The 20,000-nt window shown below is 33.2% G+C and overlaps 1 protein-coding gene across 2 annotated transcripts in view; it reads right to left on the reverse strand.

The window, feature by feature from the left end:
- Positions 1–20,000, reverse strand: part of LOC137627724 (WD repeat-containing protein 17-like) — a 183,378-nt gene that overhangs the window by 21,970 nt on the left and 141,408 nt on the right. For both annotated transcript variants that reach the window (XM_068358990.1, XM_068358989.1), the window contains 2 exons: positions 13,902–14,002; positions 5,660–5,892 (listed from right to left, as the gene is read on the reverse strand). In XM_068358990.1, the coding sequence (XP_068215091.1) occupies positions 5,660–5,892; positions 13,902–14,002 (334 nt within the window). The remainder of the gene's footprint in view (positions 1–5,659; positions 5,893–13,901; positions 14,003–20,000) is intronic.

Raw genomic sequence — 20,000 nt, forward strand, 5'->3', positions numbered from 1 at the left:
ATAATGCAATACATTCAGTATGATACTGTAGGCCTACATATACACAATATACAGTACCATTTGTTACTATCATTAAATTTATCCTTACTAAGTACGTTTCTATCATGCATAAACATAGTGTTTTCTTCAACTCGTACATATTCTTAAAAGTAACTATACTGTTCAGTAATAAAATTAATATTCCTTGGTGATACATCAATAAATAACCTATAGTTTTTTTTTACACGCTTGTATGTTTAAGCTATTTAATTGTACAGTAATACAAACAAGATGCATTGATGATATGTACATGAACTTATTTTGTAGAATGAATAAATTTCATAGTTCACTTAATAGTTTTTTTAACTGTTATTTATTTACTGAAATGAAAGAAAAATATATCGCAAATGTTTTGATATCCGTAGTAGCATTGTGCGTTCGGACATACCGTAATTCCCATGCCATAAGATGCTACAAGTGGTAGCACGCACCCTACATCTAGCCAAGCAATTTTTTGGGGGAAAAAATATATATATATACAGTATATAATATATATATATATATATATATATATATATATATGTATGTATATATATATATATATATATATATATATATATATATATATATATATATATATATATACACACACACATAAATAGGTATACGAAAGTTTACGTCGTTTTGATTTTACGTCGTTTTTTATTAAACATCGTTTGTCAAAAATATTACTGTATAAGGAAAAAAATAAAGTTTAAGCCCATTTATTCATCTTTACATCAGTCCGGCACTGATATTGAAGTTGCAATATCACTAGAAAAGCATTAAAAGCACACAAATCATGTTACTGTACAATAAATAAGAATAAAGGTGTATGAAATCATTAAGGGACCCTTTATCATATTTTTATGGAAAATTAGAATAATTGAGATATCATTCTGAAAATTTATTGACTAATCAAAAGCATGCCTACTAATGAGTGTAGAAAATTTGAAGAAGATTCATGTAAAAAGAAATGGGGGAAAAAATTAATAAGTAAAATTATGCTAAATTTTTACCGCTTTTCAAATTGTATAAACGTCAAAATTTTTTCCAAATTGCAATTCCTTAAGTTCGAATGTGTAAAGGAACTATTAATCTATTATCAAATACAGTAAACCATTTGAATTTAAGTATTTGTTTATGTATTTCGGCTTTAAATAACAAGATCCATTAATTATTATTATTATTATTATTATTATTATCATTAATATTATTATTAGCTTAGCTACAACCCTAGTTGGAAAAGCAAGATGCTATAAGTCCCAGGGCTCCAACAGGGAAAAATACACCAGTGAAAGGAATAAAGGAAATAAATAAATGATATAAGAAGAAATGAACAATTAAAATAAAATATCTAAAAAACATTAACAACATTAAAACAGATATTTCATACATAAACTATAAAAGGACTTATGTCAGCCTGTTCAAAATAAAAACATTTGTTGCAAGTTTAAACTTTTCAACTACCCGATTGGGAAGATCACAGCTGGAATAAAACTTCTAAAGTACTGTGTAGTATTGAGCCTCATGATGGAGAAAGCCTGACAATTACAATTAACTGCATGCCTAGTATTACGAACAGGATGGAACTGTCTTGGAAGATATGAATGTAAAGAATGGTCAGAGTTATGAAAAATCTTATGCAACATGCATATTGAACTAATTGAATGACGATGCCAGAGATTAATATCTAGATCAGGAATAAGAAATTTAATAGACCGTAAGTTCCTGTCCAACAAATTGAGATGAGAATCAGCAGATGAAGACCAGACAGGAGAAGAATACTCAAAACAAAGTAGAATAAAAGAATAAAAACACTTCTTCAGAATAGATTGATCACCAAAAATCTTAAAAGATTTTCTCAATAAGCCACAGACCTAATGTGTTTCTCAAAAGTAAACTTGCTGTCGAGTCACACCTAAAAGTTTCAAAGACATACAAAGTTAAAGGAACACTGTCAGTGCTGAGATCCGGATGTTGAGGAGTCACTATCCTTGACCTTAACCATTCTCTGAGTTTTGTTATGATTCAACTTCATACCCCATAATTTGCACCATGCACTAATTTTAGCTAGATCATTATTAAGGGATTCAGCAACCCCAGATCTACATTCAGCAGATGGAATTGATTAAAGAGAGTAGCATCATCTGTATGTGCAACAAGCTTGTTTTCTAGGTCAAAACACATGTCATGTGTATGTATTATGAAAAGTATGGGCCAAGAACACTACCCTGAGGAACATCAGATATCACATTCCTATACTCACTATGGTGCCCATTAACAACTACTCTTTGCAATCTATTACTTAAAAATTCAATAATGATTCTAAGAAACAACCCACCTTCTCCAAATTGTTTGAGTTTGAAAACAAGGGCCACATGATTAACACAATCAAAGGCAGCACTAAAATCAAGGCCAATCATACGAACTTCCTGACCACAATCAAGGGATTTCTGTACAGCATTGGAGATTGTAAGAAGCGCATCACATGCTCGAAGACCTTTACAAAAAACCAAAATGGCAAACTAGGGAGCAGATGATTACCTTCAGTAAATCTATTAAGACGTTTTGCCAAAAGACGTTAAAAAACTTCAGATAACATGGGAGATATGGAAATCGGGCATTAATCACTTGGACTTGAGCAACCACAAACACATTTACATAGTGGAGTAACATTACCAATTATCCAAAAAGTGCTAAAAGGTCCCCTTCTTGCTAACTTGCATAAGATAACAGGTAACTTTGGAGTTAAGAAATCTGCAGTCTTTATAAAAAAACAAAAGAAAAATACCATTTGGGTCTACACCTCCATAAACATCTAGGTCCATCAAGAGAACTTTATTTTAACGAGATCAAAAAGCTAAACTAGTTAGTTTAGCCTCAGGAAAACAAGAATGAGGAAGTTCAAGTTTCTCATTACTCTGTTTACTGTCAAACACATCTGCCAAAAGGGTTGCCTTTTCCTTTGGACAGTGAGTGACAGAGCCATCTGGTTTAAGTAAAGGAGGAACTGTTGCATCTACACCAAAAGAGTGCAGCTTTAAGGGTAGTCCACCACTTATGCTCTTGGGTTGTACGAGAAAGGGTTTCTTTTATAGTTAAATTGTATTCCTTTTCAGTTGAAGCATAAACTCTTTTATCAAAAGCTCTAAGCTGAGTATAGTTATTCCATGTCAAATCTGATCTGTTACCCTTCCAAAGATGATAGGTCTCCTGCTTCTCCAAATAAGCACATCTTCAATCATCACTGAACCATGATTTGTCCTTCACGAGAATGGATACACCTATTAATTAGGTTGACAAAATTCTCATTCAAAGGGACAACAGGATCAGCACTACTATACAATTGTGACCAATTCAAGCTCAAAAGATCATGCAAAATCCCATTCCAGTTTGCTTGAGATTTCATATAAATCTTACATGAGTATGATAAATCACGGACGCGATGCTCAGTCTTCACTACCAATGAATCAAGGCATGATCAAATGTCCTATCTGGAGAACCAACCTTACTTGTTATAATGCCAGGGAGTCGGTGTATACGAGGTCTAAGCAGTTACCAGACCTGTGAATAGCTTCACTTATGATTTGCTCACAGCCTGATTCAGAGGCAAAGTCTAAAGCTATTAAGTCATGGCAATCGGTAGGAGAAACTGAATTTAATCACTCCCTATGGTGAGCATTGAAATCACCAACAAAGACAAGAGAGACCTTTCTATCATCTTCTTATATCTAAGCCATAATGGTAAGAAGACAATTTAATATAGAATCATCCATGTCTGGATTCTGGTAGATCGAACACAAATAGAAGTTGTTATGCCTGCCACAAACTTTTATTACCTGAATCTCATGACATCTACATTCATAGCAGGGCTTACGAAAAGTAAGGTATTCAGTCCTACTATACACTACTATTTCATTTGTTATCGAGACATACAAGAATAATATATATGTAAAACTTGTACAGTACATCAATAGTAAGGAAATCTATTCAAGTAAATGATGAAATTAATTTATACTATCTGAAATAGTTTTTGTGTTTTTACTATGCATTTATTAATTTTTTAACATTTATATATACTGTATGTTTAGCGAATGTTTATGATTGTAAAATAATTGTACAATGACTTGCCAAAAAAATAGAAACAGAATGAGCTCTCTAGTGTAAAAACCAATGGAGCTAGGGCACATAAAAAAACCCTTTTTGTTGGGATTTTTTGCTACCTGATAAGGTCTTGGTGCTGAAGGGAGAAAAATTTAATCTAGCAGTTGGCATTAAAATCAATAATATGCATTTAATCAAGTAATACACGTGATGTGATGAGTTCTGTAAACATGTTGATCAATTAGATTGCCTTACTTATGGGACAATTGGCAGAATTACATCAAGTTTAGCTTCAAGGTTTTCCTCCATGCTACAGGGCCATCCTAATCTACACAATATAACCACAACACTAGCATTTGCGAATCTTAAGTCTATTATACTAATCTGAAATAGAGTAACTATGACGGGATCGGGTCCTACACCGCGTAGGAAGTCGATTTTCATTATAAGTAGGATTTATATACTGTACATAACAAAATGTATGCACATACATATACTGAATATGTATAATATTCACTAAATATGGAGAAATGCAATAACTAATACATATAATAATTCCTTACCTTTATTTGTGTGGATGGCCTGCATTCTGCCATCAGAAGTCTCCCTTACCCTTTACAGACATGATACATGGCAAAACAAAAATAAGCACACAAAATTATCCAGAAAAGAGCAGTACCAAAATCCCGAATTCGTACCGTAAAGAAAGATAGCAAAATAATGCTAAATCATGAATAACCCATTACTCTGCAGCATTAGTTGCTCTCCACGTTGGTAAATAGTTTGCCGTATCAAAAAATCAAACTTCATAGCTTGAAACTGCGTTACAATGATTTTTCTAAGTACCTTATGGGAGACCTTTCATAACAGTGAATCATCGTAACTCAAGACCATCGCAACCGGAGGACCTCCTGTAATGTCATTGATTAAGGATATGATGCATAGGGTACCCTTTTTATGCATTGGTGCTGCTCTCTGGCTTCAAGAGGATGAACATGACCAAATTAACTTTTGTCTACATTACTGACTGCTTTGATTCAACTCTGGAATCAAGATGCTAAAGACAACAAAAAAGGTGTTCATGTAATAGTATCTTAAGTCACTGCAGTGCTGTGTTTGCCGACTGAGTAACCATGTGCAATATATTTCAACCCTGTAAACACACTCTTTAAACAGACAGCTTTTTTATAACAACAATAAATATAATCTCACAAAATGGAGTACAAGGCAGACTTCATGATAAATGATACTGAAAAACTAATAGAATGGAAGGTGAAATATACCCCTAGTTGATTTACACTCCCCAAACATTTCAGTAATATAGTTAGGGAATGATTACATTGGAAAAGAGTTTCTTAATTGAAACGGGCTTCCAAGTACTGGAAAGAAGTGTCATTTCTTCCCCTGTAGTGGAAGGACATCTCATTTACTGCTCAACAATTCTTTGATCATATGTATTTCTAATTAAAAGGTAGGGCATAAGTATAATTAGTTTCAGTTAAATAAAAATACATATAGAATAATAAAAACTTACTTTGATGTCATCAACAGCTAATAAGGCACAGGCAGCAACAATAGGTGACCCTCTAAGAAGGTGCCAGTGAGCAACTAGATGAGCACACTCCAGCGTCCGTTCTTGTACCTGACTAGTACCATTCATCTCCATTGAAGACCCTCTGGCAGGAACATCAGGTGGAGGCCCCTTACGGCTATTTCTATTCATCTTGCTTAGAGCCACACACTCTGAGAAGGCTTTATCAAGATGGCCTGAAAAGTCAGTCAGCATAATAAATAACTGTTGCATCTAAAGGACCTGTTATTGATGTTTGCTACCACGTCAATGCTGCACATTACAAGCTTTTGAAAACAACCCATTCCAACAAGAAAGTTAGGATATGTTAGATGGGAATTTGGGATGTTATATGCTAAATACAGTTTACTCAGTAAAAGAGCATTCACAATTTTAAAACATGACATGCAGTCATATTTTGCAATAACTATATTAAAGTTGCAAATGAAGACCCCATGCATAATTCAATAGTTGCATCTACATATTAGTTTGGATAAAGATGTCAATGTTAATGCTTACCAAGTTTTCAAGTTTTTTCTGCAAGATCTCTTGGGAGAATTTGAGTCTATTCTGAAGGGTAGTAACATTTAATGCTAATGAATATTCATGCTGAACTTGCAACATTTATCAAGTAAATACAAGTCAATGAGGAAAAAACAACGTCTAAGGTATGTACAGTAACACTCAAATATCTTGCTCTAATTGTTAATATGTTGATGTAAAATTAGAGACTAAAAGTAACCTGAATGAAAGGAATAACAAAAAAATTTTCTACTGCATTTGATTTCATGGTAAAGTACACAAATATAAGTGCTGCAAATATAGGTCACACTGGTGGAAATGCCTTAATGAAATCAAACCCTCAAATACTGGTTGAGAATGCATTTGTCACTTATGAGAGAGGTACATTTATAGCAAGAAACTTCATATTATCAAACTGTTGGTTTATCTGAGATGATAAGGAAGCTGTACAAATAAACTTTAGATCCTGTAAAATTATCTTCAAGAAATATGCTCTTAAGAAGTATTTTTCCCGGGTACAATTTAAACTATAAAGAACAACTGACACTTACCACTTCTGACTTCTTAATTCTTCTTATAAATCAGTTATTGGTCTTAATATGCAGTCTTATGAATCTATTTAATTCTTTTTATAAATTCCAGATACAGCATAGGGTTTTTTCTCTACCATTCTCTCTATACAAGAAGGTAGACTATCCAAAAGTATACAGTAGAGTCAAGAGCAAAAGAGCTATAAGTACAAATGCATGAGAGAGAAAGACCAAGGCAATTGTCCCTGGATTTTACAGCAACTGAACAGCTACAAAAATTAATTCTTATATCACTTATTTGTTGCACAATTGGTGGATAAGATCTTCAATGTACTTTGTATTGTTACAAAATCATGAAGTGATGACAAAGGTGGTTCTCTGCTTTCCCATTATACTGAGATATTTGAGGAAAATCTAAACACTCCACTACAAAGACTCAAACATCGAGTGTGTATTGGATTTAAAGAATTCAAAGTAGATTTAGATCCTGATCCATAATCTATTTGCGATACGACTAATGCTTATAAATAATCAGTAAAGTTGATCTCTTTGCACCCCATATTGTATAAGACAACTTCCTCATTGAGGGCATTATTACATTTACATTTGATGTAGGATATATGGGCTTTTCAACTGAGGTGGGTATCTAAGATTAGTCCTAAAAGTTTTACCTTATCTTGGAATTGGATTTGAGCATTGCCCATTGTGAGATTTATATTATTGCTTGCTAGAGTTTTTTTTTTCCTGAAACCAACAGAAGCAGTTCAAATTTGTATTTTTTCAAGTGGACTTACTGTATTTAGAATTTTTTGCGGGAGATGAAGATTATTTGAATACAGTAGTAGTATATTGCAAAGTCATCAACATATAGGTTACTTTGCACTTCCTGTGGTATTTGAGCAACTGTCATTAATTGCCAATACAGAGTCCCACTTGAAACACTACACAGGTGAAACAACATAGTAAAGTCTGCAAGATTTGCAATGACTATTGTCTATATGAATTAAGAATGTTCTTTCACCAATAGCATTTTTAATAAAAATAGGAAGATGTCCTCAAAAATCATTACGATTTAATGATTTTAGTACTGATTGGCTCCAAGTAATATTGTATGCCTTCTGAATACCAAACAAGATACCTACTGTGATTTGCTTTCGTTCAAAACCTCTATGTAGATAATTTTCCAAATGAGAAAGAGTCCAAGGTGAATCCCTCTGTTTGCAAGACAACTTGCAAAGTTGATAAAATGTTATAATGACGTAAACACCAATTCAATCTATAATTCGCAGTTCTTCCAGTAATCTGCAAACACAACTTGCCGGTGAAATTGGTCCGTAATTGCTTGGATTACTGGGGTCTTTCCTTAGCTTAGTTACAGGCATTAGTCTGGACATAAATGGTTAATTCAAAGATGATTATAAAACTAATAAATAAGCCTTTGCCAAAGAGGCTAAATTCCTCATCATATCAAAATATATATGATCTTTACCTGGGGCCACTGAACTACAATTTTATCATGTAAATTCCAGCTCATCTTTAGTAAATCTTTTATTGTAGTAGATACCTTCCACAGCGTCAAAATTCAATACAACTGCTCTCTTCTTTCAATGGATTGGAAATGCTTATGCTTTCATTATTACGACTAATACTATTTTGATTGCCTGAACTAGTTATCTAATATGCATTAATGCATGTCTTGCAGGTCTGTTATAGGAACCATTCATTTTTCTAAATTTCACTACACTTTCTGCATCGAAGTACAGTCAGTCCTCAATATCCTTGGGTTCTCTCTTCATTAATTTGGCAATTCACAATACAGAGAACCGTATAGCCTATTAAATAAAATTTCACCCATTCGCGGTATCACGATAAGTACTCTCACGAGCCGACTTTTTCAAACCAACCGTGCTCCACACAGCACAACAGTTCATGTCTCACTGATAAATATACAGTACATGATATATTTATAGATAACACATGTAAACTATTCAGTGATAAATCCTTTGCACAGCAATTCTAATAATAAAAATTATTAAAAAGAAGTTCATAGATACTCTATATTATGTTTAAGTAATACACACACACACTCTCTCTCTCTCTCTCTCTCTCTCTTGCTATGAAAAATATAGTTTTGAAAATTGGATTACAGTATTGTTATTTAGTCACCGTAAGCTTGAATGATTTTCTATTAGAAAAATTGTTATTTCAATGAAGAGTAATACGGAAATTAAGATCTATATAGAATTTACAATGATTGGTAACTTCCTTACAGTATTTATTAACAAAAAAATCTGCATTCATCTTATATAAAGTGTTTTAAAATTACTATGGTAAAATATGAAATTTTAGATTTATCAGCTGCTTGTGTGATGAATTTTACAAAGACATCCTTTGTTTCATCATAAACTTGTGAATAATTAAAGGTGGGCACTTCACCCGTATAAAAATTGAGCTGATCCAAGTCAGCTTTATTTGTATCATAATACTGAATGATAAGACTTAGTGTATGTCTAGCGTGGTTATCAATATATGTACGGAAATGGTCACTGCTATAAAAATCATCTAGGACATTCCATTCAAACCAATCACCACTATTGTTGGAATAGAGAGTTAAAAGTCTATTGCGGAATATGCTCCATGAGCTTATGAATAATAGGTGCTAGTATCTCCATCGTTTAATATACACAGGTTAAGATCCTTCACAGTCTGTTCAACCTTGGAACCATTTGTATCTAAAGTAATGCAATTAGTGTCCAAGAGGGGATTGTAGGCATTGAAGTCTCCAATTAAAAAAGTCTTCTTGTCTGTCTGGGAATTGTTTAGCAAAATTTTCCAAATTACTGTATAGTTTCAAGAGGGTTGATTATAAATATCAACAGAGTTATGTACTACTGTATTCATATGTATTTTAAGGTCCGAATAACTGAAATTCTAATGTTCTAAATATCTTAACATTGTAAGTTACATTAATATAAATATAGATTGCATTTCCTAAGGTATCAGCAGAAGGGATTGAGCAAGTAGCATTTAATTTCCCATTGACGGAATGGTATCATTAGTATGCTGTAGGCATTTTGCAATAATTATAATTTTCTAAGCCATTGAATTTCCTGTAGATACAACAGGTTTTAAGACCACCAATATTCAATTGAGTTATGAATTCACTAGTGTGAATATCAAGGTTATGGAGATCGATTTACACTGGGCAATGTGTTATATTTCTGCTTAATTTTCTGCCTTTAGATTTCTATTTATCTGTACTAGCATTACTCTTTTTAATAGGTTTTAGTACTTTAGATATAATTTCCTGATGTTTACTTTGATTATGATTTGCTTCTTGATTATCATTTTGATTAGGATCAGGGGGTTCTGTAAATTTTTAAAGATGAAGTGTGCCTATTGCATGCTTGTTTACCAGATAATTAACATCAATTAACCAGAAATGTGGGTTTCTCTTTTACCAAACTGGTTTTTATTTTTTCCTGAAAAACTTATCAGATTACCAATTTTATGTAATTTATTTTTTTTATGAAATTTAGAAATGAAGTAATCATCAGCTGCATACCAGGCCATAAGGATTAGTATTTCAAATTCTACCTCACCTCCAGAACGAGAAGATTCACAATTATGTCACCACAAATACTTAGCTGCTCTATGGGAGTCCCTTGAAGGGCACTGCCTGCTAGAATGTCAAGGTTTCCACTTGCCATTTGACATAGGACATTTTAGACAAGATGGTAACACTTAGTACCAACCATTGAGGAAATAATAAACTTTGCAGGGACAATAATACTGTTGTCTTTAGGTAAGTAGGGTAGCACTGAAATTTTAGAATTTATATTACACAGAAAGAAGGTATTCTCACAGTTTCACCTCCTTTCTGGAACAGGAAGGCACTCTCATTCCTATGCTACTTGTACACTATATGATTTGTAAGTGAGATTGGTGTTAAATTTTTTCTACAAGAAAATGTCATATGCTGTAATTGAAAAAGTAAATACTACTATAAGGATAGCCATTCACCCTGATGTATTTAGAAAATCATACAGACACCTACAATTTATGGTCTGTACATGCTAATCCTAGAGGAATGTCTTACACGTCGAAGACTAACTCTCTTCAACCCCATTTCCTCCAACTACATATTTTCAAGGGCCTCTGAAATAAAAGACCATATCACACAAATTTCTTAGGCCTGTAGTGATCTGTAAAACATGAATCCTTTTGAAAGCCATAAGGCATTTAAAAACATCACCTTAATGTCTTTTTTCTGAGATTTTGTGTCCAGGTATGTTAGATACTGAAGCTTCTGAAAGAGGTATTCCTTAGAAATTATTGTCATCAGCAAAGTAACCATGTGCTTTTGTCAAAATGCTAATTTGACAGCTCTCACTATTCCTTCTTGAACTTTGCATGAGAGTGCAACAAAGCTAATTGATATCCAGAGGGAGATCTTCACATGAATCTCAAACAGAAGAGGGTCTGCAAAGACAGCTGTTCTATATCTTTTATACAAATTAAAGTGTCATGTAAAAAGACCCGCAAAATTATATTCTGACCCAGGCTAATAGCTCAGAATCCAGTACTCACATCAAAATTGAGCATAATTATATTTACATATTACAATACTATAGCAGTTTAAAGATTCAACAGAGTCACACTAAAACTTGTGGGACTTTCCCAAAGTGTGTATTTGGATGAAAATGGTAATATTGAACCAAAGTAAATTTTAAGAAGTTGGACAGATAGGTGAGATTAATGCACAAAAGTAAAAGGCAGAAGGCACTGCAGCTTGTGTCCTAAGTCCTAGGGAATGCTACAAAGATAATTTAGTATTGTAATGTCTACAGTGTATCTTACAAGAGAGACAATTTGACAGAGCTAAAAAAACTCAAACCTTCTATGACTACTTCTGCAAGGATAGTTAAGTCTCGAGCAGAGTTGGAAAAGTGACAACCAATACATCAATTAGCAATTCTCTTGCAAAACGCATTGTCCAAACAATGACAATAGAATATTTTAGGCTATCCTTTGCCTTTAGTTTTTTCACTGTTACATCTTGAGTGGAGGAATCTACATGCACTCTCCCCATGAAGGCAGAAAGAAGCACTACAACTGGTCATCTGTTATTTATGAAATATTGCCTTGCATTCATTTGTATATATACTCTGGTCTTATCATGATATCAATAATTACTTTTATAAAGGGTCTTTCCATTAAAGGACTAAAGATGAAAGTTGAAGATTTTCTTCCAGTTACTAAAACCCCATAAGAATGTAAGATTTCAAGACCTACACATCATTTGTCCTAACTTGATATACAAAACTGAAAGTACCAATAACCATAGATACTTTGGAATACTGAATGTTATATTATTTATTCATTACAATGATAAAGGGATTAGTATAAATAAATATTTCCAACTTAAATATATCCATGGGAATTTTTAAATTTGTTCATTTCAGCCAATTAACAAACCATTACCATACAGGGCCTAACACTGATTCAAATTGAGTGACTGTGTACACACTAACACAAATTCCCCTTTTAACTGGAGATGTGAAAGATAACCTAATGTTGAGTAAGGACACTTTATATATTACCTTATTTGTTCTCAAACCACCCTTGCCCTCATATTTCTATCTATTTTGTAAAGCTTTTTTTCTGAGGTGTTTGTGTATTTCATCTATCATCATCATTCCTATCATTTTATCCTTATTATCATTATTGAGGGGGTCCATATTAATATATTGTAATGTTTTCCCCTAAATAATACTTTATTATATTATGTATTAATCTTTAGTACAACACAACTAATGCATGATACTGAACAACACTATATTATTGTGAACTCTTAGCATTCAAAGTATCAAAGTACCCTGATTATATTAAAGTTTTTTTTTTTTTGTGAGTATAAAGACTGATTGCACTCTTTACTTCTTCATAGAGAGGGTGGACTGCATGAAATATCAAGAAACAGCACTTTCCAAAACAGCACTTTCCAATCTGATGAACCTCATCCAAATTGGCCAAGGATTCCCTTCCCTTCCCTTCTATTAAACACAGCTGTAAGTTTAAGAGAGTAATTTCCTCATACTGAGCGAGATGTTGAGACCTTATTGCCACATCTATGAAATATCATTCTCTATGCTAACATAACCATCTTTCCTTTCTAAACGTAATTGTCAACTTTAAACCAAATAACTTGGCTAAATACAACAATGGTACTTATACATGACGCAAACTATTTATTCTAAAATTCCTCTTTAAAAGACATAATTTCAATATACATAGATATGAGTGAACTGTAATTAATTTGCAATTATCTTTCTATGGAAAAGAGTAAGACATGCAAGTAGATCATGCCCATACTAGATGAATACAGTAAGAAATTTACAATCGGATAAAAGTGGAGTACTAATGGACACAGTTTCTTTTGAAGAATTTAAGATATGCAGTGCAAATTACTTATACTGTAAAAGCATAAAACACTGGTCTTTCTTCACCAGTTTATTAGCTAGCTCTTAATCTGGAACTTACTTATGTAATCTAATTGGCTTACTTCTTGCATTTCTATGTTTTAAAGAGAGTAAGCAACAAAAGCCTAGTGATGCATGTGCCGCAATAACACTATGCAGTGTCTCAGACTCATGCAAATTCTTGAATTCTATGTATTAGAATATAAAGTATAGTCTACGTGTAATATTCATCGTAATAAAATTGTCTGGATGTAAAAATGTACTTTATACAAAGATTGAATGGATAATATATCAAGTAAATTTACCTATATTATGTTGTCAACATAATGACATGACAGCATTCTGGATATACAATATAGAATTACTGGATACTTCTGCCTTCAAAAACAGCCTATCTACATACTTAATACACTAGTGTGCTCTAGTCAAAACACAGATTCTAATTCAACACGACATACATCAGCCTTTGCTAACAAAAAGCCACATGACATAAAGCTATAGCTATGAACACTTTAATTCTATTGAACTGCAACATCAATAATAGAGGCTCAAGCATCGCGCTGCTGGTTCACCTCTCGTGAAATTTAAGTTGTGTCACTTTTCTCTCTCTCTCATTCCAAGTGAGCATTCCAGTGCAGTGACAATTTTCCGAAATAAGGGCACAGATTACTCTACCTCGGCCAATGTGAAAATTGATGAGTTTATCTGCATCACGAGTGGCCAAGAGGTACGGGACACACGCTTCGTTATCATCAGTCAAAAGCTGCTCTGCATGCCTTAGGGTTTGAGGTTAGTGGTCATTAGGGTGGTTAGGAAGGAAGACGTTATCAGGATAAAAACATGGGGTTACATATAAAGCAAAAGGACTTAAAGAGAAAAATTATGAAAATCCTTTACTCTAGCTACAAAAAGATGAGAAAATAGACAATATTATATACTTTATCAATGCAGCACATCTAGAGAGATAAGCAAAACATAAACAAGAATAAAATCATCCAATTCTGGCTTCTGAATTGCTCTTGCAACAATGAAGCTAATCAAAATCTTACACCACTCCTACATAATGAATATAACACACAAGAGCTACAAATAATAATCATAACCAGCATTAAAATTCATTATGATTTTACTCCTTCTATCTAAACACTGCAAAATCTTAGAGTAAAAAAATCATTGGCCTGGAATACTATTGGTAAAATTTCTCTTCACTCTATATATAAAAGAACAGACATAAGCATTCTGGAAATATATCATACTGACATTTGATGATTTCTTACAATAGTAATATGACCCTATACATATTAAGAGACCACATAATATTCACAAGTGATCCAGTACTGCAATAGTCATACAATTAAACCTTACTTACCATGATCTATGTAATACTAATACAGTATCTACTGTCGACACGGAGTATCGTAAATCAGATAACACACATAACCTTTAGATAACCTTAACTCTATCCTGACTGCATGTCCCAACTGCACATACAGTATTCAGAATATCACAAATCTAAAATCAAAGTTAATATAATTGAAATCATACAAAGCAAACAATCAATATCTATAAATAAGCCTCAATTGTTATTCATGGCAAGTAGGCACAATATGAAGCATCCTACTTTTTCAGACATACAATATATTCAAATATTGTGCTATCTTAGCTATACTGTATAGGAAAACCTCTTAAGGCAACTTACTCCACTGGAACCAGAGAAGCAAGTTTTTAGTTAATTGTAGAAAAAAGAGGTTTATTTTGTGAATCCTCCTTCATATGTAATTTTGTTTATGAGTTGCTTTTATTTACAGGATGTTTACGTTGTCATGATAAGCAAATGATGGAAGATTTTTTGTTGCTTACTACTGTGGCTCGATTAATATTTGCAGAACTGCAATTATATTTATGGATATGGTACAGTATACAAAAAAATTGCATTACTCTGATACTTGTGCCATCATGATGGCTCCTCCCAGTGAAAGGAGCATAACTTCAAATCTATAGATCTAAAATTCATGAATGTTAACAGTTCAGTATGGGTTCAATATTTCATAATTTATCATACTTTTGTATGTTCAAGCATTTTACTTCAGATACCTCAAATCTCACTAAGTTTATTTGGAATGACTTCCAATAATGTATTCACAATTATTGTATAAGCTAGCTTACTGATTTTTATACCAGTCCAAGCTGTAATACCAATGTAATGAGCATATTTCATTTTATCATACTGTTATCTACTATATGTATAATCATTAATATCTGAGTGATAAATACAAACATCAATGTACCTATACTGTACATCAATATTAATTAAGAATTTAAATGAAAGCATAAAATGTGACATTTTGCACTACTTAAAATCATACAATTACAAAAGTTGTAGCTTGCATAAATACCCATGAGTACTTAAAATTAGCCCTCCAATACACACAAAGTTGTCCCATCCAAAAGGAAAGAATGGAAGTTGGATGCTAGTATTTGCAATTCAAATTAATTTTGTGGACAAGTGATAAGTTAATAATTTTTGTTTTAGGCATAAAAGTTACTATGTTATGAAAAAGATAGAGCTCTTCTGATTTCTCTATTTTTGAAAATCATCTAGATGTTGATTTGGTTTCACCATCTACATCGGGAGATACCAAACTGTATTTGTGAAGTCTTTACCTTGGGGGACAAACACACACAATTATGGTTAGACTCGTACTCAATGGGTCATGTCGCAACAGTGGGAGGTGGTCTCTACATTGGGTAATCATATTTCCAACAGTATAATGTAATCTGTATATTATTCATCTTTGTCTCCTCTACCATTCGTTTAATATTCAATTAACAGAAATCTTCACGTCAAAAGCTTTCCAAGGTTATTACTTCCACCTTGTAAATACCTTCAGCTGTACACTTACAAAGAAAAAAAAAGTAATTCTTTGGAAAAAATATTTCAATTATACACTCAAATTGTGAATTAAAGGACGAGATTAATAGCATTTGTAGCTATCTAAGAGCCTGGTATCCACCAACACATACAAGGTACTACCTGTACTAGTTAAATGCCGTTTTTTGTTTTACCAATAAAAGCAACTCGGGCATCATTAGTAATGAGTTTGTATGAAACATTGATGGCTAATTTAAGGTTTATATCCAAAGGTTTTAGGCATTGTTCTTTACAAAAGAATATTGTTTGTTTATAAATAACAAAATTATTTCCAAAAACAATTTATTATCTCAGTAAGACCCTATCCAATGTTCAAATTCTTTTATCATTTAATGCTCATACTTCTGTGATAAATATTTTAAAATAATGTGAGTGGATCTTTGACTACCTGTAAAGGCAAATACTTCCTGGTACCATGTGTTAAGGTGTTTCTTATGTCCCTTCTATTTTGGATACACCAGATGAGATAATGGTGGGTAATTGAATTAAACATTGGGTAACTATTGAAATAAATTCTATTCTAAATTTGTTTATTCTAACAATCTTTCCCAATTTTCAAATTGTTGATTTGCACATTGAAAAGGATTGTGGGATATTGAGAAACCATGAGGGACATTCAAAGATCCAGTCTAGAAGATATTAAAGAAAATTAATAAATCTCTTGGGGTTGATGTCTCAAATTTCAAACTTTCACTAAATAAACTTATCTTGATAAGGGTAGAAGAAACTTTTTATCTATAGTAAGCAACTCTTCTAGAAGGACACTCCAAAATCAAGCCTTTGTTCTCTATTCTTGTGTAGTGCCATAGCCTCTGTACCATGGCCTTCCATGGTCTTAGATAAAAGTTCTCTTGTTTGAGGGAACACTTGGGCGCACCATTCGATCTCATTTCTCTTCCTCTTGTTTTTTGAAGTTTTTATAGTTTATGGAAGTATATGGAAGTTCTAATTTAATGTTTTAACTATTCTTAAACTGTTTTAGTTTCATTTGTTATTACTTCTCTTGTAGTTTATTTATTTCTTTGTTTCCTTTCCTCACTGGGCTACTTTTTTCTCTTGGAGCCCTTGGGTTTATAGCATCTTGCTTTTCTAACTAGTGTTGTAGCTTAGATTAGAATAATAATAATAATAATAATAATAATAATAATAATAATAATAATAATAGGACTTTTGAAATTACTTCTCTTCATAAACAATAATCCGGGAAATAGAACTCTGGCAAAATAACGGCATTCTTATAACGCTACCCGTCTCTTATGAGGAACAACCCTCTCTCTACCATCCCCATAGACTAGTCTTCCCAAGCATAGGTCACTAAAAAAAAAGAAAAATTATCCATTTGGACTAATTTATAAATAATCTACCATTTTCTTAACAATTAGAGAAAATAACAGCTTACATTTTAAAGAAAGGAAGTAATTGAGAGAATTTTTTTTTTACAAGTACAGTAAATTCTTTAGGTTCACGTTTAATACGAAATTTGAGTAAAATGCAGCTGGGAAAGGAATACAACCACAATCATCCCAGAATATGTTAAGTATCACAAAGACAACCCAATACTTCTGCTCCTAGCATTCCATAAACGAGGAAGCTGAATAAAAACAAGACGGAAGCTGCTGTTCCTGAAATCACTTAAAATCTTGGTCTGATATAATTCTACCAGAATCGGGAGCCAAACAAAGAATTTCTTCAGTCATACATTTTAGAAAAGGAGCCCTGGGAATTATTAAAAATAGTATCCATCCCAAGACAGGTGAGAGCTTAGCATTGCTTATCTCTATGAACCAGACTGTGAGATACAGTAAGTAGACAGGCTAAGCATGCAAGATTTATTAGATATAAGGAGTTATGTGTGTGTACATAAATAAATACATATATATATATATATATATATATATATATATATATATATATATATATATATATATATACACAGTCATACGTCTCTTCACGAAAGACTCTGCTTACGAAATTTTCAAGCTGCAAAACGAGATGCGAATATTTTCATGACTCACTTTGCGAAAAATGTTCCATTTTAAATAAAAGAGATTTGCTGGCCAGGACGAGAATAAAATAGTCACCCTTTCCAAAGTTGAAGAAAATGGGTTTAGACAATAGAAAATGTAGCTGTAGTCTACAATAGGGGTAACTATAATAGTACAGTACATATGGCATGGTAAATTTTGAATATGTACAGTACTGTACTGTATGTATTGTATTATTTTCCATTTATAATTACATTATATTGTAATAACTACTTAATTTACCAATATTAACAGTTAGTTTAGGTATATTGAATGGTTCAAATGTATTTGAATGTACAGTATTTCATTGCGGTTATACTGTAGCTTTATTATAAGACTTAATGTAATGTTTTGTAGGGTTTGGAATGAATTAGGTAATTTGCATGTGAAATGTGACACACAACATGAAAAAATCACTTTACGAAAGCCACTCCAGAACGAGTTAATTTTGCTCAAACTCTATTTCTGGGTGACATAGCCATGTCGTCCTGATGGAAGGTTCCTTTAAGTAGCTTCCTAGGGTATATTTGACTACAGTGATATTCCCAGAGAATTTAACTTAAGGTCTTAAGAATTCTAACTCCTGGCGCAAATATCCTTAAAGTCTCCTTCTAGGATATCACATAATATCAGGGGACGTATTCTTGACACGCCACATAGCAATCTGCACCCCGCATAGCGTTAACGTTTTGAGGGGGAAAAGTGGCAAAATAAAAGAGGAGCCGTTACAATATTCTCCTTCCTCCTTACTGTTTGAGTACTCAGATGGACCCATAATCGTCGGCCATCTTTATTCCTTGTAGCGTTAAGGTCGGTACTATGGATACAGTAACATCGTGAGGGCTCCTACCAAGGCGTTTCATAGAAAGGAGGGGGCGTCCATCAGGACGGCATGGCTATCTCACCCAAAAATAGATTTTTCGCTTCGCTCACAATCCGTTCTTTGGGCTCAGGCCATGTCTTTTGATGGAAGTTTACCAGAGCATTAATGTATCTGTGGATTTCCCAGATGTGCCTTAGACTTCAAGATAATATTTCTCTGGTCTTTTAGACCGAAGAGACCTATGACAATACCGTTATATGTCATTTCATCTAATCATATACTATGTTAGTGCTTCCTGCCCCCTACAGGGAAGAGTCAAACTAGACTCGGGAAAAAGTCTTGAAGTTGCATATTTCATATAACCACCTAGCATTCAAAAGAAACATGCAAGTCTCACTGTATGTCATTAGCCAAAGTTTGTATCTGGTATTGGATACACAGGTGTAAGTACAGAAGAATTGTTATTGACTTTTATCTTTCTTCGTGGCCAAGTGGTTTAGTCACTGTCTATACAAGCTTGCCGACCAGGGTTCGATTCCCGGCCGGTCAAAGGCTCTTGTCTTTGTGTGATTCCACCTGGGGCTCTGATCCCGAGGTCGTTAAGAGAGTCCAGACATTAATGTATCAAAAATTTATATGGCTTATTTGAATAAGAAAAACATGTCTAAATGTGCAAAATTTATCATTAATCGAATGCCAAGTAACACACTACCAATTAGCTACGATGGTGAAGATGGGTTGATTTCAATTCGAAGTACTAAACACCTGAATTCGACAGGTATAAGTACAGAAGAATTGTCATTTATTTTTATCTTTCTTCGTGGCCAAGTGGTTTAGTCACTGTCTATACAAGCTTGTCGACCAGGGTTCGATTCCCGGCCGGTCACAAGCACTTGTCTTTGTGTGATTCTGCCTGGGGCTCTGATCCCGAGGTCGTTAAGAGAATCCAGACATTAATGTATCAAAAATTTATATGGCTTATTTGAATATATATA

Source organism: Palaemon carinicauda, chromosome 35 (genome assembly GCF_036898095.1).
Source record: "Palaemon carinicauda isolate YSFRI2023 chromosome 35, ASM3689809v2, whole genome shotgun sequence".
Lineage (NCBI taxonomy): Eukaryota > Metazoa > Arthropoda > Malacostraca > Decapoda > Palaemonidae > Palaemon > Palaemon carinicauda.